The sequence below is a fragment of the Xenopus laevis genome, chromosome 3L (genome assembly GCF_017654675.1).
Source record: "Xenopus laevis strain J_2021 chromosome 3L, Xenopus_laevis_v10.1, whole genome shotgun sequence".
Lineage (NCBI taxonomy): Eukaryota > Metazoa > Chordata > Amphibia > Anura > Pipidae > Xenopus > Xenopus laevis.
The window spans coordinates 117156125-117182727 of record NC_054375.1 but is presented as its reverse complement, the minus strand read 5'-3'; the positions used below and the strand labels follow the sequence as shown (position 1 = coordinate 117182727).

At 40.7% G+C, this 26603-nt stretch overlaps 1 protein-coding gene across 1 annotated transcript in view; it reads left to right on the top strand.

Annotated features, from left to right (window-relative positions):
* The window catches only part of agbl1.L (AGBL carboxypeptidase 1 L homeolog), a 264376-nt gene extending 240096 nt beyond the window's left edge, over nucleotides 1–24280 (top strand). Inside the window, exon 23 of the mRNA XM_018253224.2 lies at nucleotides 23447–24280. Coding sequence (XP_018108713.1) covers nucleotides 23447–23786 — 340 coding nt within the window. The 3' untranslated portion in view covers nucleotides 23787–24280. The remainder of the gene's footprint in view (nucleotides 1–23446) is intronic.
* Nucleotides 24281–26603: the final 2323 nt, after the last annotated feature.

The window sequence follows — 26603 nt, the reverse complement described above, 5'->3', positions numbered from 1 at the left end:
ATGCCAGGATAAACCTTTGTGTTTCGGCTTTTATCAAGTAGAATTTGCATAGCAATTGTTTGTTAAGCACCAGGTCTCATAAAATAATTTGTACAATGGCTGTGTTTTGGCAGAATAAAGTAATTCCCTATGTAGCTATTACCTGTAACTGCTTTATACATAATGCCAGGGTTAAAGTAATTTAGGTTTTAGTTCCTATCTGGTACACCAAATTCTAAGTTCTCTTCCCGCAGTAAAACTTTGTGGAGCAGGCAGGGACACAATCCAAAAGTCTGTAGATCTAAAGCACTGTAACAATCAATAAACACCAGCAACATCTCAAAAACAGCACATTGTAAACAAGCTCTTAAGTGATCTCCTGGGAATCATAAATGTTAGGGCTTAATTCAGAATTGTGTGATGAGGTCAAGAGACAGCAGCAAATAAACTCCAGGACTCCAGGTGGTATGTGAATGGAAGTCTATCCTGTTCATTATTACACTCACACCGACTTCCAAACATATCAACCAGAAGTGGGTGTTAAATGTCTAAACAGAAAAGTAAAATACCTGAGCACAAATACAATTATAAGAGATGACTGATGCTCCACAAAATCACCACTCAACTGACCTTCTTAGAGCAGCACTTTTTACATTTATTCTAGAGATGAGCTAATCTTATGCTGGATATTTCACAGCTGAACTACTAATTGTACTTGTTAGCTAGTCAGAGGTTAGCTATGGGATTTTTAATGCATAAGAGCTTTAAAAAAATAAGTCATAAATAATGTATCTGAGAAAGTTATGTCCCAATACACAAAGGCTACATAGACCCCCCCCATCAGGAATTGAGGTTTAGGGGTGAAGACCTGTGTAGCAATGAAAAAGTGCAGTTGGATTGCGAATGAAATAAAGGCAAGGAAATGAAGACAGGAGCTAGTAGCATTAATAGATGATACAACTTTTCTTGATATGCCATCACCTAAGCCCAGACAGCAGCCATAACTATTTATTTTCTCCACTAGCTGATAGTTTCATATCAAATACCATAAGGTGGTAAGATTATTGGAAATGCTGTCTGGCAGAGAAAGTGATTTTCATCAGTATCTTAGCATACATGTGCCCTTCCATCAGCAGAGCAGGCATACATACATACATACAGAAGACTTATATAGTTAGTATAGTATGATTTATTCTCTGCCTTACAACGACCAAAAATGGAGGTGCTTCATATACCCTATTTGCACTTCCCAGCTCAATAAATAATGAAGACCATACATTTTTCATGATTAAAACAAAAGGCGAAAGGCATGTTCATCAACAGAAGTTTGGCACTCAAAGACACCTAAGCCATCTAATTAGAAGGAGAAAAAAACCTTTAAATTATCTTCATAATCCTTACGTGTTTCATGTCCTAGAGATGTTTTAAAATAGGAAAAAACTATGTTCAGCACAAGATCTACTCATTAAACTCGTATTGAATAAGGCAATATACTGTCCCTATAAAAATCACCAATTTAGGCAATTAAAGATCTGTTATACCCATGTTAGTGGTTGGATGGAAATTATATCATACCAAATAAAAAGTTGGTTGGCCATGCCTACAAGAGAATGTAGTTTTCAAGCACACCAAAAGCCATTTTAAGCTATAGATATACAGGTATAGGATCCCTTATCCAGAAACCCGATATCCAGAAAGCTCTGAATTATGGAATGGCTCTCTCCTATAGACTCCATTTTATCCAAATAATCCAAATTTTGAAAAATGATTTCCCTTTTCTCTGTAATAATAAAAAAGTAGCTTGTACTTGATCCCAACTAAGATATAATTAATCCTTATTGGCTTTATTGGGTTTATTTAATGTTTATATGAATTTCTAGTAGACTTAAAGCATGAAGACCCAAATTACGGAAAGATCCATTATCCGGAAAACCCCAGGTCCCGAGCATTCTAGATAACAGGTCCCATACCTGTATTGTATGTCCAGTTCTCCCATTTAGTTTTATAGATTAAATAGCAACATATATTTTCAATATATTAAATTAATAGATTATAAATTCTTACAGAATCATAGGGTAATAGGAAGAGTAATAAAATGGTCTTTGACCCGTGCATTCCACTGCATATCATACTGACTTTTACAGTTTTGATCATGGAGCCTTTATATATCTAAATGACTACTAATGAATGTGTCCGCCTGAAAACCATCTGCCAATTAAGATAATCAAGGTCATAACCTAGTCACGGCACAGGTGGCTCTTTTGGATTTAAAATGATGCAGCAGGAGCTTTGTTACAATGACATATAAAAAGCATTTTATAAGCCCCAATCAAATCATGTCATTATGTCAATTATTAAACAAAAATGTGCTAATATCAGCTATACTGAACACTTACTGCATGCCTTTCTGTCAAAACCTCATGAATGACTGGGTTAATGCAGTTAGCCAGGATTACTATGGTGCTATAGTAAAGAAGCAGCTAGTCAGGTAAAATTGTTCACATTGGTATACAATTTAAAGTGTGAACCTTCATCTCCTAACCAGATGACATTCTAGATATATTCTATACTTTCCAGTTGCATTATGCATTTATTTTGAAATTAACATGTATGTATAATAACAAGGACCCACTTGAATGACAACCATGAGCCTCCCCCCACCCACCCCTCATAAATACAGTGCTGTCAAATGCAGAAATCACAGTGTTCATTAGGCAAACACAGGTCTCTGTGCTCTGTTTTTGAAGATGTGCAGGGAGCAAAGTGTAGAAAACATGGCCGATTGAGTCTGACTTTTTCTTTGAGGAAGCCAAGGGTATCAGGGCCTAGTGGCTTTTGTTAGGTTGGAGTCGGGACTAAGGAAGAAGCTGTATACAGAAATTTGCAGTATCCAAAGGGTAAAGAATGTACATAGGTACAAATTTACTTACCTCGAAGTTGCGCCATCATTGGCTTTGCCGCACTTCGGCAGGCGAAGTTTCGCCAGGGCGCCGCTAATTCACTAAAATCCGAAGTTGTGCTCAGGGAGGCGAAAGGTAGGGAAGTTTCTCTAGCGTTAATTCTTCAAGCAAAGCAAAGTTACGCTAGTGATGCCTAATTTGCATACGGCGCCAAGTTAAAGTACAATGGACAGCAAGCACATTACACAAGCCTGGGAAAGCTTTATTATGCCCATATACATGTGCACACTGTATAGTTTAGGTGCCATATGTTAGGAAATGTAGGGGGAAGGAGGGTACCCCCAAAATAATTTACGATCTTTTTCAGCCTATCACCCTTAAAACAGTATTTTGGAATTTAGAAAAAAATTCAACTTTTTTTGAAGCAAGCCCTATATTTGCCCCATAGTCGTTTCCAAGCAAAAGATCAAGGCAGGCAGCAAATAGCGAAGTCAGTATCCAAATTCAGAAGGTTAGAATCCAGGAATCTGTCAATAAAAAAAATTATAGCGCAACCAGAAACACTCAGAAGTAGAACCTATATTCGGCATTGACCCTGGCATTCTGGCATCTCTCAAATTTTCACCCCGAACTGTGACATGCTGATGTTATGAGAATGGGCTCCACCATTTTGGAATCATCAGCGTGATGCGGAGCCCAACCCATATTCCTTTAATTAAAACATGGTGGTAGTCTGGGATTCCTTGACTCCAAAAATTTTCTTTAAAAGTAAACCCTATGATGTCAACAGTACTTTTTTTCTCCCAGCAAATTTCTATATTCAACGACAATTACTGCCAAAAAAGTACTCTTCCATAATTAGATCTAAACATGGACTGAGGTATGGCTTGATATCCCAACAGAAACAGTTCAACACATAAATAATGCTAAAAAAAGGCAAAAGGTGCCAGTTTATAATTATTCATACGTTGTTTGGTGATTCCTTTATTTTTAGGTTGCCCTTACACATCCAATGGAATTAGCCTGACGCGTTTTAGAGATTTAGAGGTAGATTCAGGGGAACGGATATATGAACATATTTGAAAGCATATTTAGAAAGGGCACTAATAGGGCTTCCCAGATAAACACAGTGGAAGGAGGGAAGCTTTGACCGGGTTAGGCAGGCCTTAGTCTTAGAAAGGTTATGATTGGTGGGAGAGAGTTACCAGGCAGAGTAGAATCCAGCAGGAAAGCAGTGGCATCCATCTTACAGCTAGCAGTGAGGTGTAAGCAGCATTAGCAGCATCAGTGTCATGGTGAGTCGGGATATCACAGCTATGCTGGAATCTTTGAGACAGCAGGCTCAGAGCCACGGTCCTTCATGGTTACAGGACCAGCTGGATAGGATTAATGGCCCCCCCAGGTGGCGATAGTACTCCCCCAGTAGGCCCCAATGGAGGAGCAGGCCCCCAGCGCGCCTCAGCCCAGAACTTGGGGGAAAGAGAAGGCGGGCGGTCAGCCCGAGTCCGGGGGTTACTAGGGGTCCCAGGAGTAGCAGGACCAGCACTCCCGCAGTGCCTTGAGGAGGGAATAATGAGCATGGGAGATCCGGAGGATGCTTGGCGCTGCAGCCGACATCAGGGCAAAGAAGTGGGCGGAGCTTACGCGCGAGCCGCAGCTCAGCGCGGGGAGACAGGCAGAATGGCGCGTCTTCCCCCTGCACACGCCAGACACACAGGGGAGTAGAAAGGGTGCACGCGGAGGCGCAGCCAAGCAGAGAGGCACCAGAGACACACCTGTCAGCAGCAGTAATACCCCTCCAAGCCTACACAGGCAGAGTAGGGGTACAGCAACTTCGTCTCACAGCCCAGGGGAGGCTGCTTACAACAGTCCAGCAGCTGCAGCTTGGAGTCGCGGGACTGTAACAGCCCAGGACAGGGCTTCTGAAAGGGAGCAGGGCAGTTCTTCAGATGGAGAAGGGCAGCACAGGAGAGGCACAGCCCCTACCAGGGCTTCCAGACCAGAGGCAGGACCAGACAGCCCGGGGGGGATACCCCCCCTGCGCAATCAGAACAGGGACCGGTCTTACAGCCCCCATGGCTCGGAGTCAGATGGATCTCAGGACCGGACCACTCGCCGCAGCTGGCGTCACTCACGACCTACCACTAATGCGGACCAAGGCGAGGTCAGAAGCGGTGGTGTATCAGGGGAGGCCGAACGCATGGCGGTGCCAGGAAATTCAGGACAACGGCTTGAGGCTCCTCAAGTCGTTATGGGTGGTGAGTACCATGCTTTACCAATAATGCAGTCGCAGCATGCTTTACCAATAATGCAGTCGCAGCAGGTGGTTTTGGCGCAGGCGAGACCAGGGGGGGTACATGGGTCACTGTTAGGCTTGCTGACGGGGCTTAGGGATATGGTATCATCCTGGGAAACAGGGGATGGGGGGCCCCCCCACGCCGGCACCGGTACAAGGGGCATTGGGGGCAGAGAGGCATAGCCCGGTAGCGAACCCCACTCCTCCTCCTGTCGCGGGGACTAGTCAGCCCAGCACGGGGGTTTAGACGGCGGAGCCTCCAGCTCAGCAGGCCACTTTGGTGGTGGCTGGGGGCACTGCGGGTGTTGGAGTACAGGTGGCAGACACGGCCTTAGGGGGGTCATACTTTTGTTGTGCTGGCCCCTTGGGGGTGCATCTGAAACCTGAAATAAAGGAAAAGATATGGAAGGGGGAATTTTTGGAGCTGTTCTCGCTACTTCCCAGAGAGGACTTTGTAGATGTGGATGAGGAAAAAGATAAGGAAAAAGCAAAAAAGCGTGAGGAGGAGGAAAAAAGGCGATATAGGAAAATTCCTAAAACATTTGGCACGTGGCTGAGGGCCTTTTGCATATATGCTAGTGTGTTGGGGGAAAAACAACCACAGCTATGTTCATCCCTCTTTTGTTATGTTGATGAAATTTGGTCGGCAAGCAGAGACTTTGGGGGTTTAAGCGTGGTGGAAATATGACGAGCAAAGCAGCGCACCCCAATATGCGCTGGGATTATAAGGATATCAATTTATGGCTAAAATTGATGAGTCCTCAAAAAGGGTCGCCCTTTCAGGGGGGCGCCAGCGGGCAGCAACAGTCTGGCTCGCTGGCAAGCAGCGGGAAGCCAGTTTTCTTTCAGTTCAATGAGGGACAGTGTAATACCTGCAGATTCTGGCATGAATGCTCCGGTTGCGGTGGGGGGCACCCTTTCTCAAAATGCTTCAAGAAAGGCAAACAAGGCAACAAGCCTGGGGATGCGGGGGGAAAAGGGGAGTACCCCCGTGAGGATAGAAGGGATGGAGCGGTGGCTAAGCAGTTATAGTTGTCAAAGGGATGCCATCCTGTTAAGGGAAGGTTTTACACGTGGATTCTGGATTCCTTTTCAGGATGCACCTGGGGTGGATTGTGGCAAAAACTTGCGGTCGGTGAATGAATACCCCGTTGTGGTCAGGGAAAAAATTGGCAAAGAGGTGTCACTGGGGCCCTTTGAGGCGTTGCCCTTGCAGAACCTTCGTATATCCCCAAAGGAGTTGCAGTCACTTTTGGGGAAATTAAATTTCGCATGTAGGATTCTCCCGATGGGAAGGGCCTTCAGCAGGCGCCTTTCCCTGAGCTCGTCGGGGGTGACAAAGCCTTATCACCACATACGGGTAACTGGCGGGATGCGGGAGGATTTGAAAGTGTGGGGCCAGTTCCTGGACTCATTTAATGGGCGCCAATTTATTCAGGAGAAGGAGGTACCGGCGGACTCCTTACAATTGTTCACGGACGCGGCGGGCAGTACAGGCTTCGGCGCATATTGGGCTGGAAAGTGGTGCGCGGAGGAGTGGCCCTACAGCTGGGTGGAATCCGGGCTGGTAAGGAATGTGGCATTCCTGGAATTGTTCCCAATATTGGTGTCGGTGGAGTTGTGGGGTAAAGAATTTGCCAATCGGAAAGTTCGTTTTAATTCAGACAACATGGCAGTGGTGTCCGCTATCAACAATCTGTCTGCCTCCTCGTTGCCAGTCTTGGCGCTGCTGCGCTGGCTGGTACGGCGCTGCTTAGAACTTAACATATGCTTTAGAGCGGCACACGTAGAGGGTTGCAGGAATGTGATAGCGGACTCTTTGTCTCGTTTTCAGTGGGACCGGTTTCGAACAGTGGCCCCCACAGCAGAGGATGTCGGCAGCCCTTGCCCGGGTTGGCTCTGGACCATTGGCCAGAAATACTGGGGGCGGTGATTGCCAGGTCCCTTGCCCCGACAACTTGGGTGGCTTACCGTAAGGTGTGGAAAGACTGGGAGCAGTTGTGCGGGAACTCAGGCCCATTGGTCCACGACGAGTCGCGATTGGAGGTGCTGTTGTGGTTCCTTTGCAGGAGGGCTCACCAGGGATGTTCTGGGGCGACAATAGGCAGGGACCTATCTGCTTTATCATTCCTGTTTAAATTTCAGGGTGTTCGTGATGTGACTAAACACTTTGTGGTTCAGTTGGTTAACAGGGGCATTCGCAGAAAAAAAAAAAAAAAAAAAAAGGTGAAAAAGACGGGCGCAGGCCATTGTCCTTCGAGTTATTAAGTCAGGTTTCGAAAAGACTTGACAAGGTTTGTTCATCAGGGGACGAGGTACTCCTATTTAGAGTTGCATTTGCGCTGGCTTTTTTTGGGGCCTTTCGGGTTGGGGAACTGGTTAGTGCCAGCAAGGCACGCCAGGGGGGCCTCATGTTAAGTGATGTACATATGTTTGAGAATAGGGTTGAGATCTGGTTGAGGAGATCAAAAACGGATCAGGAGGGAAAAGGGGTGCTGGTGCCCTTGGAGGCAGTGGGGGGGGAGCTCTGCCCAGTGCAGCTCACAGGACAATTCATAAGGATACGGGGGGTGTCTCCTGGCCCCTTTTTCCAGCATGGGAACGGCACCCTGCTTACACGCTATCAGTTTGCCTTTGTGTTGCGCAAAGCCCTGAGAGAGTTGGGGGTCAACCCTGAAGAATTTGGCACTCACTCCTTTCGTATAGGGGCAGCCACGGAAGCGGCGCGATTAGGCTTGTCCAGTAGTTCCATCAAGCGCATAGGTAGATGGGAGTCAGCTAGTTTTCGATCCTATGTTCGGTTGAATAAGCTGTGAGTGTGTACCTTTAACTACCACCCCTCCCTCCCTTTCGTGTGGTTCTTTCTTGTTATTATTTCTTTCAGGTTCATCCAGATCGGTGATTTGGATTGTGGGTGACTCATACATTGCCCGGGCACATCAGCGGTTGCAAATATATCCACCAGGAACACTTTTAAGCTTCCTTCCAACTCAAGTAGTGATTCAATGGTTTGGAGTTGGGGGCATGCGATGGGAGCAGGTATTGCTAAAGTTTGCAGCACAAATGAGAATTGCTATGCCACCAGACATACTGGTGGTGCACTGTGGGGGTAATGACCTGGGCAGGGTGTCCCAAAGGGAACTTATACGGGTCATGCGGTGTGATTTAGAGAGGATCATGCAGTTAGCGCCCAATGTAAAGATAGTTTTTTCAGAAATGGTGAGTAGGATCCACTGGAGGTTTGTCAACACATGGGAAGCTATTGAGAGGAGTCGCAAGGTGATTAATAAACAGTCGGCCGGTATCGTTAGGAAGATGGGCGGCTTTCTTGTACGACACAAGTACGTGGTAACGGGGACCCGGGGTATTACTTGAAGGATGGGGTGCACTTAAGCCAGGTGGGTTTGGACATTTTTGTGCTGGGGTTGCAGGATGGAATTGAAAGGGCGCTGGGCGAGTGTGTGGGTGGAGCCCGGCCAGCTTAAGGGGTCAAGCGGCCCGAGCCGTGGCGGGGGAATGCTTGCCAGTGTGGGTAATGGGGCTGTAGTCCCCTATTTGTGGCGTGTGTTGGTGCCTCTCCGGGTAAGGGCCCCGGGAGGTAAAGTCGAGTGAGGCCATCTGCTACTACTTGCCCATCCAGGGCAGCGCCCGGGTGGCCGGCATGGCAGTGGCCCGGTCACTCTATGGAGTAACCAGTTAGGCAAGCATTCCCGTGGGAATTACTGTTATGTTACAGTTATGTGTGATTAATACATACATATATATTAAAGTTTAATAAAAGCTGCGGCCTATGAATTCCATCCTGAGCCTCAAGTGTCTTTATTGGGATCTTTATGATAAAGGGGGGTGTGGGAGTGGTCAAATGGGATACAGGTAAGACGGCGGCCTTAACGCTGCCCGGGTCATAGGGCTTCCCAGATAAACACAGTGGAAGGAGGGAAGCTTTGACCGGGTTAGGCAGGCCTTAGTCTTAGAAAGGTTATGATTGGTGGGAGAGAGTAAAGGTGGGGTTACCAGGCAGAGTAGAATCCAGCAGGAAAGCAGTGGCATCCATCTTACAGCTAGCAGTGAGGTGTAAGCAGCATCCCGCCCTCCCATCCCTTATGTTTAGAAGGAATTGTATTTGCATGTATTTAGTTATGGCAGGCAGGGGAATGCTTGCCAGTGTGGGTAATGGGGCTGTAGTCCTCTATTTGTGGCGTGTGTTGGTGCCTCTCCGGGTAAGGGCCCCGGGAGGTAAAGTCGAGTGAGGCCATCTGCTACTACTTGCCCATCCAGGGCAGCGCCCGGGTGGCCGGCATGGCAGTGGCCCGGTCACTCTATGGAGTAACCAGTTAGGCAAGCATTCCCGTGGGAATTACTGTTATGTTACAGTTATGTGTGATTAATACATACATATATATTAAAGTTTAATAAAAGCTGCGGCCTATGAATTCCATCCTGAGCCTCAAGTGTCTTTATTGGGATCTTTATGATAAAGGGGGGTGTGGGAGTGGTCAAATGGGATACAGGTAAGACGGCGGCCTTAACGCTGCCCGGGTCATGAGAACCTCTGCAAACATGTTTTTTTTTTCTCTTTTTGTTGCCCCTTTCAAGAGTCTTGAGATGATTTTACTGTTACAAAACTGGACCACTGCAGCATCCCAGGGTTCACTTTTTTTTATTGCTTTTCGTTTATAATTAAATGGCTCCTTGAGTGTCATTTCAGAGTCTGCGGGAGATCAGCGGCTGTATATGTAATGGATAACTGAAGCACAGCATCTCAGTTGCATTCATGTTTCATTGCCTTTAGCATACTGCAGGAGAATAAAATCCTCTGCCTCTGTTCCACATAAAGATATTCACAGTTTGAATTGAAAGAGGAAAAATAAAGGGGTTCAGCTCAACCTCTGATTGCATTTACAGTTTGTGTATTCATAAGGCACAACTTCTCTGTGTTGAAATCTAACCAGCGACCCCTTACCATATGCTTTAAGTATTTTGAAGTGAAAACTATTTCCTCAGTAAGTAGCTATGCTGAAGAAACCATTCATCTATAATGATATCAAGTGAAAATAAAACTTTAACCCAATCTGTACAAAAAGGACAAAATTGAAGCTACAATCTGCAGAAACATCACTTAGCAATTCAATTCATAGGATTTCTTAAATATGTTTTATTGGCTTGTTTTAGAAAATGGCATATTAGGGGTCATTTACCTGCAGACCCGCAGTGGGTAAAGTTAATTTTTTTTCAAAATTGATGCAGTTGCACTTGTACTTAAATGCAAATTGGATGCAATTGTGCGGAAAACTTTCCAGTTGGCACCATTTATGGCATTTGGCAATGAAGTGTGCTCCCTATTCTTTTGGCACATCTGCATGCGCCTATTGATTCAGGAAGCTGTGGGATCCTGGAGCTAAAATACCTGCTTGTCCGGAGGTGGCAGTAGCTCCAGGGTTCCCCACACATCATTGAGCGCAGCAGTACTCGATTCAGAACCAGGCAGGAGGAAGGCAGCAGCACTAAGCCTAACTATATGGAAGTGCAAGGAGCACATTTTGACGCAAATGCCTTTAATGAATGAAGTTTTTACACATTACTGATATCAAAAGTTGTAATTATAATGTAGACTGTACCTTTAAAAAGTATTTTATGATGTCAGAGATTAAACAAACCCCTTTTTCCCCCATACAGGCAGGACATTTTGGTTATGCCCATCTAGCCCTGATCAGTGTAAATTTTCACCCCACATGTAGCAGAAACTTAATGAGGAACATATAATACTTTTTTTGTGTACATTTCTGGTTCAAATAACTAGAGACATAACTACTGTACAGACAAAATGCGCACTACTATAAATACCCTGTGTGGAGTTTGGATAAGCAAATAACTAATAGTATTAATATTATATGTCAGTCCAGAAAAATCAGGAAGCAAAGGGAAAATATTGCAGACCGTAAACACCCCCAGAGCAATGGCCACTGACACAAGGACTAAGAAAACAAATGATTTTATCTTACTGAAATTATATTTTACAGCTCTCCCTGGACAGCACAAGCGTTCCGCATTCTCACTGTCTAGCTGGGGACACTGCCAAACTTAGTTAACCTATCAAATAATTCCAGTGCCTTTGTGCCTGGCCCAGTTACAGTATATGGTTAATGCTAATGGAAGTCATCTCATGCAAATAACCGTGGCCATCGGGACACACAGCAAGGCGGATATGATGAGTAGCAATAGGTTAGATACACTAAAGAAAACCATTCGAAATTAAGTTTCTCTTTCCTGCTTATAAATTTAGGTGAAAATTATAACTCAAGAGGCGGGACCCAGAGGACTTTATGAAGATCCTTTCTTTCCCAGAATCCATGTCTCCTTGTGTTTTTATCTTAACCAACAAGGAAATATTTTAATTTCTTTCCATAACAGGACATTCTTACTTTCTATTCTTTATGAAGTAAACAGAACTAAACATTCTATTTGTATTGCAAATATTCTAGATTATGCTCATTTATGCTCCTTCATTCATCGGCATTATGCCTCAAACCCATGATCACGTATTTTGCACTGCTTATAGTGCAGTCTGTGAGCGAATAGGCACTATTCATAAAAAGGACTTGCGACCAAATCTCTCCATAATTTGGATCCTCATACCTTACGTCAACTATAAATTAAACATTAATTAAATCCAATAGGATACTTTTGCCTCTAATAAGGAATACTTATATAATACACAAAAGCCATGAATATCCTGTAAATTATATCCTTATAAACGGTGAGTTCTGATGTCATCAGTTATAAACGGTGAGTTCTGATGTAATTTCTGTCACATGACTCACTGAAATTTGTGTATTATAATAAATAAAGTACCCCCAGTTGTAAAATATGAGGATATTAGAAGTTACGTCGGAGTTCCATGACCTGTATAAAAACACTCGGCCTTCGGCCTCATGCTTTCATATGGTCATGAAACTCCTCCGTAACTTATAATATCCTTATATTTTACAAGAGGGGGTACTTTATTCACTATATCTTAGTTAGAAGTACAAGTCTGATGTCCAAAGTCTATGGGAGATGGCCTTCCTTTAATTCAGAGCTTTCTTGATAATGGATTTCCAGATATCGGATCCCATACCTACATTACTTTCCAAATAAATAGCTGTATTGGTGGAATGTAAAGAAACTAATTTAAAATATCTGTTATGTTGTATGTAAACCATTAAAATAGTTACTATTTTCACACAACTTTATGATAATAAATCTATCTATTCAATCTATAAGCTATAAATCTATAATGATATCAATAATGTATTAGTGCTTAACAAATAGTGATTTAGCATAATTTCAAGTGATCTTGCATTAATTGCTCTAATTAATGAATGGTTTTAAAAACACACTATGCTTAATCAGCTTGAGGACATATTCTAAGTCCCTATTTGCAGAAGAATTTCCACAATACTTATTCTGCATAGTATGACCCCTCTGCCCCTCTCCCCCTTTATAGGTTTCATAGGTCTGTTTCATGGTAGTTACAATGCAGTTTTTGGATTGCATTTTGCAGAGGTAACTTGTGGCAATACATGACATTTCCGAATATCTACCACTAAATCTATTCATTTTGTTTTCTGAAGGCTGAGAATATCCATAGTGCCAAAGAGAATTTAAAAATGTTATTGAATTTGTCTCTTTAGATATGACTTACAGCTGCATATTTTGACTTATGGAAAAAAACATTTTTCACAGAAAAGAAACTTTGAGTAAATCTGTGATATAATGTATCCATGGTTTTTGCATGAGAATGGGACTTCTGGCTCAAGTTTTTACTGAATTCATCTTTTTCGTCTGTGACTGGATAATGGATTGTCTGCACACAAATCATCAAAATCAATAAAACATACACATGACTATTTTAAAATACTGCACTTGACCATAGCGTCCCTCTTTCTGGAGTCTTTGATAACTGTTCCCTAATTAACTTTGACCACTCTTCATTCTGCCACACGTGCATCACCATCCGGAGCCCTCTGTAGCAATAAACAACACAAAGTAAAACGATAGTAAAACAATAACACAATAAAATAGACACTGTTATTATATACTTCATTTCATGTAAACTATAAAAATATTAAAATTCTTGTTATTCTAGTTGTATTTTTCTTCTTTGGAGAATGGGGTTTCCTAGCATGGTTGTTCAGTAACTTCCCTTTCAATGACGGTCAGTGTGTATGTATGGTTGCTGGGTTTTTATTTGGAGAGGTTGATAGAGGGGGTGGGAAACAAATACTTCTAGCAATATGTTTACAATAGCAGTTTACACAATGGCAGATTTTGTGTCCTCAGATTAGAAGGATACCAATGGCAGCTCTTCTAGCCTGGCATTTACAAGACCAGTACTAATCCACTCCTGGGATTCAGGCAGATGTTAAGGCAAATTCAGCTTTTTGGCCTTTTGAGCTCCAAAACCAATAAAATGGAATGGACCAATTTGTGCCTAAGTAGGACAGAATCTTACTGAAAACAAAGGACTGGATGTTTTTCATAGCCGAGAGAGACCTATTCTTTCTGCGGTTGACAAATCCATCTTCTCCCCCCACCTGTACCAGCTGTGATTGTCATTTGCAGCAAAAAGAGGACAGGGTAATGTTGTATGAACTCACTAATAATGCTATATAATCTTTACATTAAATAACTGGTGCACTGTTCTCACATTAGGGCTGCCACCTGTTCCGATTTTGACCTAAATCGTTTGGTTTTTCTTAGGGCTGTTCAGCTCACAACTGCCTTATCGGGGTTCAGCATTGTGAAACTTGAACAATAATCTGGCCAATAACCACACCTAATATCAAAACTCTGCCCATTTGAGGCACAAAAACACACTCATATATAACCCCACTGCCCTGCCCCCATGTCATCCTACCACCCCCTTTGGTATTTGCGGAAGTCAAAGGTGGAAACCCTATATCAAATTGGGTCAGATTAAGGGGCCGATTCACTAACTTCGAGTGAAGGATTCGAAGTAAAAAAACTTCGAATTGCAAAGTGTTTTTTCGGCTACTTCGACCATCGACTACGACTTTGACTTCAAATCGAAGGATTCAAACTAAAAATCGTTCGACTATTTGACCATTCGATAATCAAAGTACTATCTCTTTAAACAAAACTTCGACCCCCTAGTTCGCCATCTAAAACCTACCGAACTCAATGTTAGCCTATGGGGAAGGTCCCCATAGGCTTGGCTAACTTTTTTTGATCGAAGGATATTCCTTCGATCGTTGGATTAAAATCCTTCGAATCGAACGATTCGAAGGATTTAATCGTTCGATCGAAGGAATAATCCTTCGATCGTTCGATCGTACTATCTGCGCTAAATCCTTCGACTTCAATATTCGAAGTTGAAGGATTTTAATTCCCAGTCGAATATCAAGGGTTAATTAACCCTCGATATTCGACCCTTAGTGAATCGGCCCCTAAATATCCTGAATTTGAAAAGAGTTTCCCATAGAGCCAGATGCAATTCAATGAGAAAAACTTATCTCACATGAAAACTCTATTGAAGTCAATGGGGGAAAAACTTGAACAGAATAAGGAGAAACTTTTTTTTTCTCCTTTAATTGATTCTCACGCTTTAGTTTATGGTTTATCACATGAAAACTTATGATTTTGCATGAAATTGAACCTTTACCATTGTAGCATAAGTTACAGATGTGATTGTGAATTCAAATAGTCGCACCATAGATGCTGGCGAGCTCTGGCTGTTACTACTAAATAGTACACTTTTGATCTGCACACTTTTCAAAAGGTTGCTTAGTCAAAACTGTGATTGAAGAATAAGTGGAAAAAACAGAAGCCCTTTTCAACCATAGCTTTATTCATTGAAACAAGCTAGGCAATATATGTAAAACTAGCAGTGACATTTTCACAGCAGAAGGACTCCTACGGCCCTTTAAATGTCTGTGGAAAAAGTCAAAATCCTTTTTGAATGTAAATAAGGAAAGAGGCAGTGTGACAGAAATCTTCTGAACAAATATTAGAAATTACATACAGTGCAACTGCATTTTATTTTCCATTGGCTTTGGTGACATCGGTTTGATTATTCCGTTCCAAAGAATTTTAACATCCATAGAATGTTCCTCTTAAAATTGTTTTTTTTTTTTTTTTGCGGCTCCGTTTCGAGGCTTTGGAAATAACGGAGCATTTCATTAGAAGGAAGAATAATCTGTAGTACTGCAGCAAATTTGCTTTGCTTTCTTTTGATTTTGTTTCAGTATTGGCAAGCATAGTGTACTTACAGGCATAGCAACTGCAACTATGGTGATCGTCACCAAGGGTGTCAACCTAACAAGGACAATTGCCGCGCTGAGGATAGGCTCATAAATAATACATTCTGAGCATCTATAATGGGCAATTTCATCTCTTGCTTCTGATTATTTCTTAATTTTTGTTCATTAGGATAAATTATCACTGGGAAAAAAAATTATTTCTCAAAATGAATCATGTTTGAAGGTGTCCTAAGAGTGCATAGAAAGTGCAGATGAGTCTTGTTTTCCCATTATTCAGCAAGGAATAACATGTATGACCAGGGTCGAATCCCCTGCCAAGCCCCCCCTGCACCGTGCGTGTGCGCACCTTGTATTTGCCTCGACCTGCGGCAAGCAGATTAGCGCAGGGAACAGGACTGGGCCAGTGGGGCCCATCTGGTTTTTTCCCGGCCTAGTCTGACCCTATGCATTACTTTAATACCTGATTAACCTAAGAGGCCTCATTTGCTATTAGCTGGTGCAACACTAGTTGTAAAATCACCTGCTATATATCTTATTTGGAAAGTATATGGAAGTCTTTGTGCTTTTGCTTCCATAAAGTTGCTTGTCATGGGGCCCATGGCTGCCTGTACTATACCCTGGAGGCACATCATTTACAATCAGGTACAGGATTTGGACTCAGTGTTTCTGATTGCTTGTGACTAGTCATGTTCACAAAACTTTGTGGTGACTTGTCACAGGCACAGCTACATTGGATCTGCAGGGGAAAATGCTGCATTGTGAATTCTGTGTTTTTGTGAGCATTAATACTGTTCAATTGTTTCACACAAGTATCTCCCTTGATCAGATTCATAAAAACGTCTTTTAGCCTTTGCTATTGTTCTATGCATTGCAAAAAAACATTTGAATTTCTCAGCATTTTGTGCCCTGTTTAGCTACTGTCTGCACAACACTGACCCACTAACATTGTGATTACTCTGTGTCTGCTGTCTTTTCTCCTTAGACAGTTCTTTAGTTGTGAAGGTCAGAAAGTTGTACGTGAAGTGAATAGCTAATTCGCATCATAAGCTATGCGTCTGTTTTCTCTGACTGCTGCACAACTCATGTTTTTTTTAACAAGAGAGACAACCCAACACAGGAAAATAGATTTTTTAAATATTAATATGACATTGAAGTCTCAGAGGCAAGGGGCTTATATCACACTGTTTGGAGGAGGCAAATGAAACCAAGAATCGGCGCAGAGTTCCTGTGTGAATAATATTTCAATACAATTTAATTAATGATAAATATTCAGCCAAGTACATCCCCTCCTGATTTTCTTGCTTACTATGTCTGTATCGATTACTCCATCTTCCAGACAACTGTCAAGGAAATGGAAGGCTGTTACACTTCCTAACTGCACCCTTAAGACTTAAGAATAACCCATTGATAGACACCCTTCCAAGCATGGTAAGGGCATGAAGAATAATAGCATCTGAAGGGCACTCAAAGTGCAAAGATGCATTTGTGATAACTTTAGTGGGAGGGGAAATGGTATGCATTTGGGATCCTGAAAATAAATTTGGGGACGGAATGCTTTTTTCAGACATACAATAAAATAAAGTTTCTGTAAAGTACAGGAGGGAACATGGAGTACTCTGTAACACAAAGCTAAGAGCCTATGTAGTCATGGAATAATATGACAACAATACCCAGCGCATAGACAACCCTGAGCATTTGCATTTGTTTTCTATAACATTTAAATCCAATACTTTTACATTCAGAGTATGCATAAAACTATATGTACGTTAATCGGCACTTAACTACAAAATGACAACAGTGTTTAAATGAAACTTTTTTTTCCCAATCCCCTCGAGTGACTATATTACAGAAATAAGCTATTATAAAGAGCATGTTAATCTGCTCTAGACTTTTGAGAGTCTGCTTTTTTTTCCCCCTAATAAGACGACCTACTGTGGTTTCCAATGAAACGCTAACTAAAAAGCATGAATACAGCAAAAACCATTTTTAAGGATTTGAATAGAAAGCTCTTCAATTCTATAAGTCATTTGTAAGAGAAATCACATTGTCTATTTAAACTCTAATGTTTCCTTGAATGTTTAGATGGAAAACGAAGTAGAGAAAAAAACCCTTTTTTTTTTTAAATGAAAAATGAATCTGTCTGTAGGACTGACAGCTGCATAAATTATATCATTATAGACACTGTTAACCAAAGGTTAATGGGCATTTAGTTAAAGAAAAATATGCAATAGCTTGGAATACACTTCTCACTGTATGAGTGCCAAGAGATTTCTGTAAAAAAGCAGAATTGGATTGAGATATTATGAAAAAGGATTGCAAAAAGAAAAATGTAAATTGTCCTCTTTTGTAATACTGAAGTGTCTGATGTTATGCTCTGCTATGATCATAGCTTATGGTAGCCTTCCTTGATTTTGGGAGCTTTGGACTAACACTATAGGCCAATGGTTCCCAACCAGTGGCTAGTGAGCAACTTGTGGGGTTTCTATCTGAAGGAGCATGGAATTAATTTACTGTACCCTATAATATTAAATGTTGCTAATGATCTAATGTAATCACTCCCTATGTGTTATCCTTGGGCAGTATATTTGCAACTCTTTTCTTTTTCAATTAAATTAGATCATTAATTAAAGACCAGGTTATGTACTATTTTGGCACTAAAGTTAAAGGGTCAGTAGTGTCAGAATTGCTATATGACTTTATGTTTATGGGCCAGTTATCCCTAATACTGTAAGTCAGTGATCCCCAACCTGTGTCTCACAAGAAACATGTTGCTCACCAACCTCTTGGATGTTGCTCCCAGCGGCCTCAAAGCAGGTGCTATTTTGGTTGCATAAAAATCAGGTGTAGTGCCAAACAGAGTCTCCTGTAGGCTGCCAGTCACATAGGGGCTACCAAATAGCCAATCACAGCACTTATTTTGCATCCTCAGGAACCTTTTTCACACTTGTGTTGCTCCCAAACTTTTTTTACAATTGAATGCGGCCCACAGGTAGAAAAAAAGGTTGTCATTGCTTTACAGCTATCTATAAACTGTAGCATACAAATATGTAGAGAAAGGCAGTATGCAACCAATAAGATGCTTGCTTTTAAACAGGTGACCAGTAGATGCTGCCTGCTGATTGGCGTTTGTGAGTTACTGCACTTGGGCAAACATATGGGAGTTAATGGCTTAATTCCATTTAGTATGTACCATGAAACAATATGCTACCATGTGTCTAAACTGATGGTTTTGAGACTGGAAAACAATTAGCAGGAAAAAAGTGAGAAAAAAGCACCCCTTCACTGCAATGCATTTGGCACAGGACAAATATGGAGAAAATGCCCCTTAACTCCAATACTTTAAAATACCAATTGACTTCTATGCATTTGGCACAAAAAGAAACGCCCATCAGAGGCAGGCCTTGCCAGCTGGGCGCCCTAGGCAGCCCAGTCAGTCAGCACGCCCCCCATCCCCGTCTCTTGTGCATGTGCGGTGCGAGCAGCATTTGTGTGTGCGCGCAGTGGTGTTCTTGTGTGCATGCGCGTCAGCAGGGTTCTTGTGCGCATGTGTGCAGCAGCGGTCACCGGTGCAAGTCCAGTTAGCACCATGGATGTTGTGTAGGCTCTGAAGCGCCAGGGCCGCACTCTCTACTGCTTCTGCGGCTGAATCTGCTCCTCTCCCCCCGGCTACTGTTTTACTCTCACCCAAAGGCTCTTTTAAAAACCACCCACACAGCACCATTTACCAGCGCAAATCCAGTGCCAAGTCTGGTCTAGGGGTTGGTAGAAAGGGTAGCTGCTCAGCGCCCCCCAAGTCATTGCACCCTAGGCAGCTGCCTCTTGTGCCTACCCCTAGTTCTGACCAATGCATTTGGTTTGAGAAAAAAAAACATGGCAAAAATGCTCTGACTCCAATGCATTTGGCGAGATTTTGCTAAAATGTCACCATTTCATGACATTTTCATTGAAGTGAAAAAGGCCAGTTTCTTTAGCATCACTAGTGTAGACAATTACAAGTAGTTTTTGTGGCAATAACTCATCAATCACTTTTAAATTGTAATTAATTACAGACATAGCACTTCATGAGACCACAACAGGTCCCTTATCTATTATAAATAAATCATATGCTTTACACGAACCAATTCACAGCATAGGTTAAAAGAATGTACAAAACAGGAGCCTAAAGAGAAGACAAAGCACGTGTAGCAACCTGCATTAAAAATTCTGGTGTCATGTAACCTTAATTTAACTTGCGTGATTCAAATAGAAGCCAGTTGTTCCTACTATGTCTCATACACATTATGAAAAACTAGGACTAAAAAAAGAATTGTAAAGACAACAATTATCCAAATAAATGATAAAACTGACGTTTTATTAATAGGTTTCAGTAGTGAATATGTTGGTTCTCTCTCCTAAGAGAAAAGACATCCAGAATTTCCACTGTACAAAGGCATAGCCATCTAACATTCATCCTGGCAATTAGATGCTAAAAAAAAATCAAACCACCATTAATGACTTCTTTAACCTGAAGCAGCAGCTCTGCAATATTTAAATAGCAGAACTTACTAATCTTGTTCTACAAGGAAAAATCTAAAACATTAAAAAACTCCAGAAAGTAGTTTATAGATTTATTGTGCCTTATCCCGTCCAGAATTATTTGGCGTTTTATTGCTTTATACATACTGCATGTGATAATAAGTCTGGCTTACCCCTTACATTTACTGACACAATGTCATAATGTAACAGTGAATCTTTGCAGTTTTTTTTTCTAGGACCTACTGCTTCTTTATATATTTGCCATTCTATACTTTATTTTACCATTCAATAACAACTCTGTATAAAGATAATTTATTTTATTGAATATAATAAAACGGTTATTATATAAACTACTTTCTATGCAATATGGGGTTCAGGATGTAGTGTATGGAAGTATAAATTAAAGGCAGCTGCCTGGCTCTGACAATTACCATATGTCATTGATACTGCTGTTTTCCTGGCAGATCGTATATATAATGCATGTTTAGTGTTAAATAAACACTTTGAGAAAGGCCTTAGGGTAGGCTGAAACTTTGGTCCCTAGCTCTGTAATAATAAAATATTTTATCAATTTGAAGACCTGTTAGTGTGGATCTCTCTGTGTGTGGTTGAAGTGGATAAATTCGTTGATTCTGCACCCAGGCACATGAACTATTTTTCGAGAGTGCCGGCTTCTTGGGTATTGTATTATATATATGTATTTATACATATATATATACATATATATAGAAAAAGAGACCGCACCAAACAGGTTTTTACATTGTGTGAAAAAAACCCAAAATTTATTATCGACGTTTCAGCTCTACAGGTCGAGCCGTCTTCAGGAATAAGAAGACGACTCGACCTACAGAGCCGAAATGTCGATAATAAATTTTAGTTTTTTTGACACAATGTAAAGACCTGTTTGGTGCGGTTTCTTTTTCTAGCTATTACATTATTTTTACAAACCAGCACTGGACTTTCATTTGCCGTGTGCATCAGTTCCAACTTTTATATATATATCTATATCTATATCTATATATATATATAGATAAATAGATATATAAATATATATATAGATATATATATATATATACATACACATATATATAGATATATACATATATATAGATATATATATACAATATCAAAACAGGGGGGTTGTGGGAGCACTCTAAAGGCTTCAAAGTATATATAAGTATAATAAATGCTATTGCATATGTACCCAAAACAGGGGTTATTTTGTTACAAAGTTATGATCATAAAATTGATAAGCCACCATACCACGTCAAGGTAAACCCCGAATGGCGGTCCCTAACTTATTTTATATTTTATGTGCATTTTAGCATTACCTGTAATCAATGTCCGTTGAACGCTGTTTTTTCACTGAGGGCCAAATCCTCCCCAGCCAGCAATCAGGCTTTTAAAGGAGAGATATTCCCAAAACAAACGCCCAATTTTAAAAGCATAGGATCACCACTAGTTTAAAGGGGGGGTATGGGGTGCTACAACCACTGAAGCTATGCCACAGCTCCTGGCTAAATATACAATAACAAAATAACCCCTGTTTTGGGTACATATGCAATAGCATTTATTATACTTATATATATACTTTAAAGCCTTTAGAGTGCTCCCACAACCCCCCTGTTTTGATATTGTATATTTAGCCAGGAGCTGTGGCATAGCTTCAGTGGTTGTAGCACCCCATACCCCCCCTTTAAACTAGTGGTGATCCTATGCTTTTAAAATTGGGCGTTTGTTTTGGGAATATCTCTCCTTTAAAAGCCTGATTGCTGGCTGGGGAGGATTTAGCCTTCAGTGAAAAAACAGCGTTCAACGGACATTGATTACAGGTAATGCTAAAATGCACATAAAATATAAAACAAGTTAGGGACCGCCATTCGGGGTTTACCTTGACGTGGTATGGTGGCTTATCAATTTTATGATCATAACTTTGTAACAAAATAACCCCTGTTTGGGTACATATGCAATAGCATTTATTATACTTATATATATACTTTAAAGCCTTTAGAGTGCTCCCACAACCCCCCTGTTTAGATATATATATCTATATATATATAGATATATATACACACACATATACAGTATTTTAGAGACAGTTTGGAGCTAAATATCACTATAAGTCACTATAGTGTAACCATTATGAAACCACAGCACGTCAAAAAGTATAATGTATAATGTGTCTTGGTGCAATCTGCAAGTAATGGAATAGCTATCCGAAAGTAGGCATGCACTCACAGGTCTTATGCAAAACGAAAATTGTGTTTATTCAGCAAAAACAACTGCTAACGTTTCAGCTAGCACTCTAGCCTTTCTCATATATATATATATAGATAGTCAATCCAGAAATGACGGCACAATCCAATAAGGTGAAACCATAAAGGTTTATTGTGATCCTACGTTTCGTTTCCTTCTTGGAACCTTCGTCAGGGAAAGAAAAAAAAAAAGGTTCCATAAGGAACCGAAACGTAGGATCAATCACCTTATTGGATTGTTGGAATTTTTTTCCTGTGAGTGCTGTCATTTCTGGATTTACTTTATGGTTTACATTTAGGCTGGCACCCAGGTTATTATTCATCTTATGGTGTGCACTCCACGAACGGACTATATATATATATATATATATATATATATATATATATATATATATATATATATATATATATATATATATATATATATATATATATATATATATATATATATATATATATGTTTATGCAGCTCATACTCATACTGTAGGACATCTGTCTGCTAATGTGTTCTACCTATCCTAGAATCCTGCATATGTATGTGGCTGTTGTGGTGCAAGGCATCTGCTGTTGCTTATCTACTCTGATTCTCCTAATTACAACCTAAATATAAGATCTTCTAACTACTAACCCCCCAAATGTAATAAAAGGCACAAAATTTGCCCTGGACAGTTTACCATTGCAACAATAAGAAGCTTGCTTTTTAACAGGTGACCAGTAACACCTAACTTCTGAGTGGTTGATATAGGTGACAAGAACCATAGCAAACTTTGCACCCTATTTTACATAAGCACCAAGAGCAGTTGAAGTAGACTACAAACATTCAGATGAGGTTTGCTGCGGGGGTTTTATTTACATGGATTTATTTACCTGGTCATTGGAAGAGCCTCTCTAGAAATGCAATAAGGCAAGGCTACAGGGGTTAACAGCTACATGACATACAGTTCTATAACAGAATAGAAAACAATTATGAGAAGGTTACACGGCACCAGCATTTTCTAGGAACCTATTTTCTACAACAAGCTAGCATCACGGTAAAAAACAAACACTGAAGGGCTTGGTAACAAGTATGGAAGGCTTAATAAGATCCCTGTCAGGGTCCCTAGAATTCAAATGTAGAAGCGTTGTTTTGTAATTATGCCATGTCGTCGTTTAATCCCTTTGCTGTGCTGAAAACTGATTGATATCTGAAATATTTAATCATGCATATGGTGTTTATTCTTGCTTTGTTGTCATTTGCAGCAACGCAGATACAGATGATGAGCCCCTGTGTGCAGAAGAAATTGATTACAACACTGAGAGCTTTTCAGATGAGGAAGCAGAGAGCTCAGATTCGGAGATGAACAGCAACGGGGAAATTTCAGACAACAGTTATGACACACCGCGGGCTGGAACACAAAGCTCTAATGAGCAAATGCAACATTTCTCTTCTAAAAGCAACGATGCAATAGCAAAGTCCCTCGCCAAGTCATCAAAGCAACATGGTTGTTGTCCAGAGGCCTCTACATCTCATTGTGAGCAGGGATACGACTGCACCGGCAAACAGCAAATGGGACACTGTCTGTATTACAGGAGATATTAATAGAGTGCACGTCTGTCTGTGCTGCATTAAAAATACATTTGTAATGAACAGATTAGACAGTGGACTGTTAAGGAGAGGTGAGTGAATTGCTAGTATGAGACTGGATATGTAGAAATTAGATGCTGGGGAGCGCTGGGCTTATGTTGTCAGATGGATTCACGTCTGAATCACTATTTCTGTGAGGCATTTCCCAAACAAAATCAATGGCAGCACGTACAAAATGTAAAAAAAGATTTGCAACAGAAGAAACATGAATGAATTGCTACGGAACTTGAATTCTTGAATGTCAGAGTTTATTGTGTAATATGTACATCCAAGACAAACACAGCAGGGCTTTGCATATTTACAGAGAGCAACACTGAACAGAAATTTGCATGTCTTCGTGTCTCCCTTTTATACTTGTGTCTCATGTTAAAACACTGGGTGCTTCTCTGAATAAGAAGCAGAGGGCAAAGTACATGGCATGTAAATAGGTTTCCTTTGCATGCTGCATCAAGCCATTGACAAGAATAAGATTTATTGGGTGACAAGCACCTAATGTACCACATTCTCACATTCTCCTAGTATCTAGCTTATTGGCAGGTCTGAACTGACCCACACCAACTAAAAAATCCACTACAATTTAGGTGCACCGGGGCTGATTTATCAGTGTCCTTCCAAACTGCAACCAATGATCTTTGATTGGACTACAATCATTTAGAAAATGAAAGCAAAGATTTGAGTGGTTGCTAGTGTAATTTAGCACATGTATATAAAGATCCAGTTTACCTAAGCAGATGCAAATTATACATTGATTAACCCACTGTGCGGCGCTGACTGAAGGATTCACAAGAGACACACCTTGCTCAATAATAATGCGGCCTTATTGTGCACATCTAGTGAACATTTGGCAGTGGGTTGGTGAGGAAACCTACGCATTTCATGCCTTAACTGTCTTTTCGTGCCTTAACTCTTAACTAACAAGGAACCCTGATGAAGTGCAGAAGAGTTAAGGCACAAAACGCGTAGGTTTCTTCACCAACCCACTGCCAAATGTTCACTAGATGTGCACAATAAGGCCGCATTATTATTGAGCAAGGTGTGTCTCTTGTGAATCCTTAGGTCAACGCCGCACAGCGGGTTAATCTTTGTACAATTGTTACCTCCGGAATGAAGTGATCGGGATCCCGCGAGAGCTGCTACTGGAAGGGGAGACGTTGCGCTGCTGCACGGGTGCGCTCCGCTACACTTCTAAATCTTTTCTGTGACAATTTATCTAAAGATGCAAATTATAGTCCAATTTTGGTCCAAGTTACACTGCATGCTATTTAGAGGATCCTGCTATAACTCTGGAATTCTGGGTAAAACAGTCCCATTGAGAATACATTTGCACGCACCCAGCACTGTTAAATGATCATTAGGCAAGATTACATTTTATGAGAAAGGCGTATCTTCTTGTTAAATTACCCAGCAGAACCAGATGCAATTCAATGAGAAAACTTCTCAATGTTTATCATATGAAAACTCTAGTGAAGACTATGGAGCAGAGTTAGGAGAAAAATTTCTCTCATTTTAAATTGAATGTCGCCCATAAGTTTCATGTAATAAATCATAAAATAATGTTTTCTCATTTATTCAATTCTGGCACATTCTGCTGGAAGTCACAGGAACATTAATACCTTTCTTTCTGTTTGTGTGTTATGGACCGACCTTCATATATTTCATGGCTTTAAACATGTTTCCTCCTTTGATAAAGGCCACCCCACTAATTAATTTAGCAACCAGAGTATTTGCCAAATACAGATACAATTATCTATATGTAACGTGACAATTGGACGACTTTATTCTACTTATTGAGCCTGTCCATGACTATGTAGTACAGGTATAGGATTCCTTAGCCAGAAACCCGTTATCCAGAAAGCGCAGATTCACTTGACTCCATATTGATCAAATAGTTCCTCTGTAATAACAAATCAGTACCTTGTTCTTGATGGTAACTAAGCTGTATGAATCTATATCTGTGACAAACAATCCTGTTGGCTTTATTTAATGTTTAAAAGGTTTTAAAGGAATGGTGATCCGAATGACAGAAAAATCCCTTATGTGGAAAACCTCAGTTCCCAAGCACTCCGGATAACAGATCTTATTACACCCTGCTGCTTTCCAAGACTTAAAAGTAAAATCACGGATTTTAGGTATGGGTTGGGGACATAAAAAAAAACTAATTTCTTTTAAATTTCACTGATTTGGGTATGACTTGCTGTTTTTCTAGAGCAATAAAAATGTAACATTTTAGAAGAATTCAATATTTAAAATAATGTAAATGTTTGTTAAAAATGATGACTTAGAAGTGTTTAAATCTGCTTAATAAATATAATTGTGTTTAATAATTCTGGGTTACTACTCTTTGTTCATATCATCATTCAACCCACTATTTATTCAAGTTAATATTATATTTATTAGGGCAGAGTCACATGCAGCAGTTCAAACACTTACATTTTTTTTCAGCCTGTTTCCTAAGCAGATTGAGGAAAGAGGACCTGGTCTCCCTCCAAGAATCTCTTATTTTAATGTTGATTTATAGTACACATCCTGGCTTTAGGTAGAAAAAAACACAAAGGGTCTGATTTCAAATTTTTACTGTGATTCAATTTTTTTGGTGCTAAAACTCACAAAACTTCATTTAAATAGAGGTATCCAAAATGCGATTTTTTAAAATTTATGTAAAAAGTTCATGTAAAAGTCAATGGAAATTGTCCTAGGCAAAATATAAGCTTTTTTTACGTTTTAAGAGTATGTAGATACATTGAAAATTAGTAGATGCATTAAAGGGTTTTT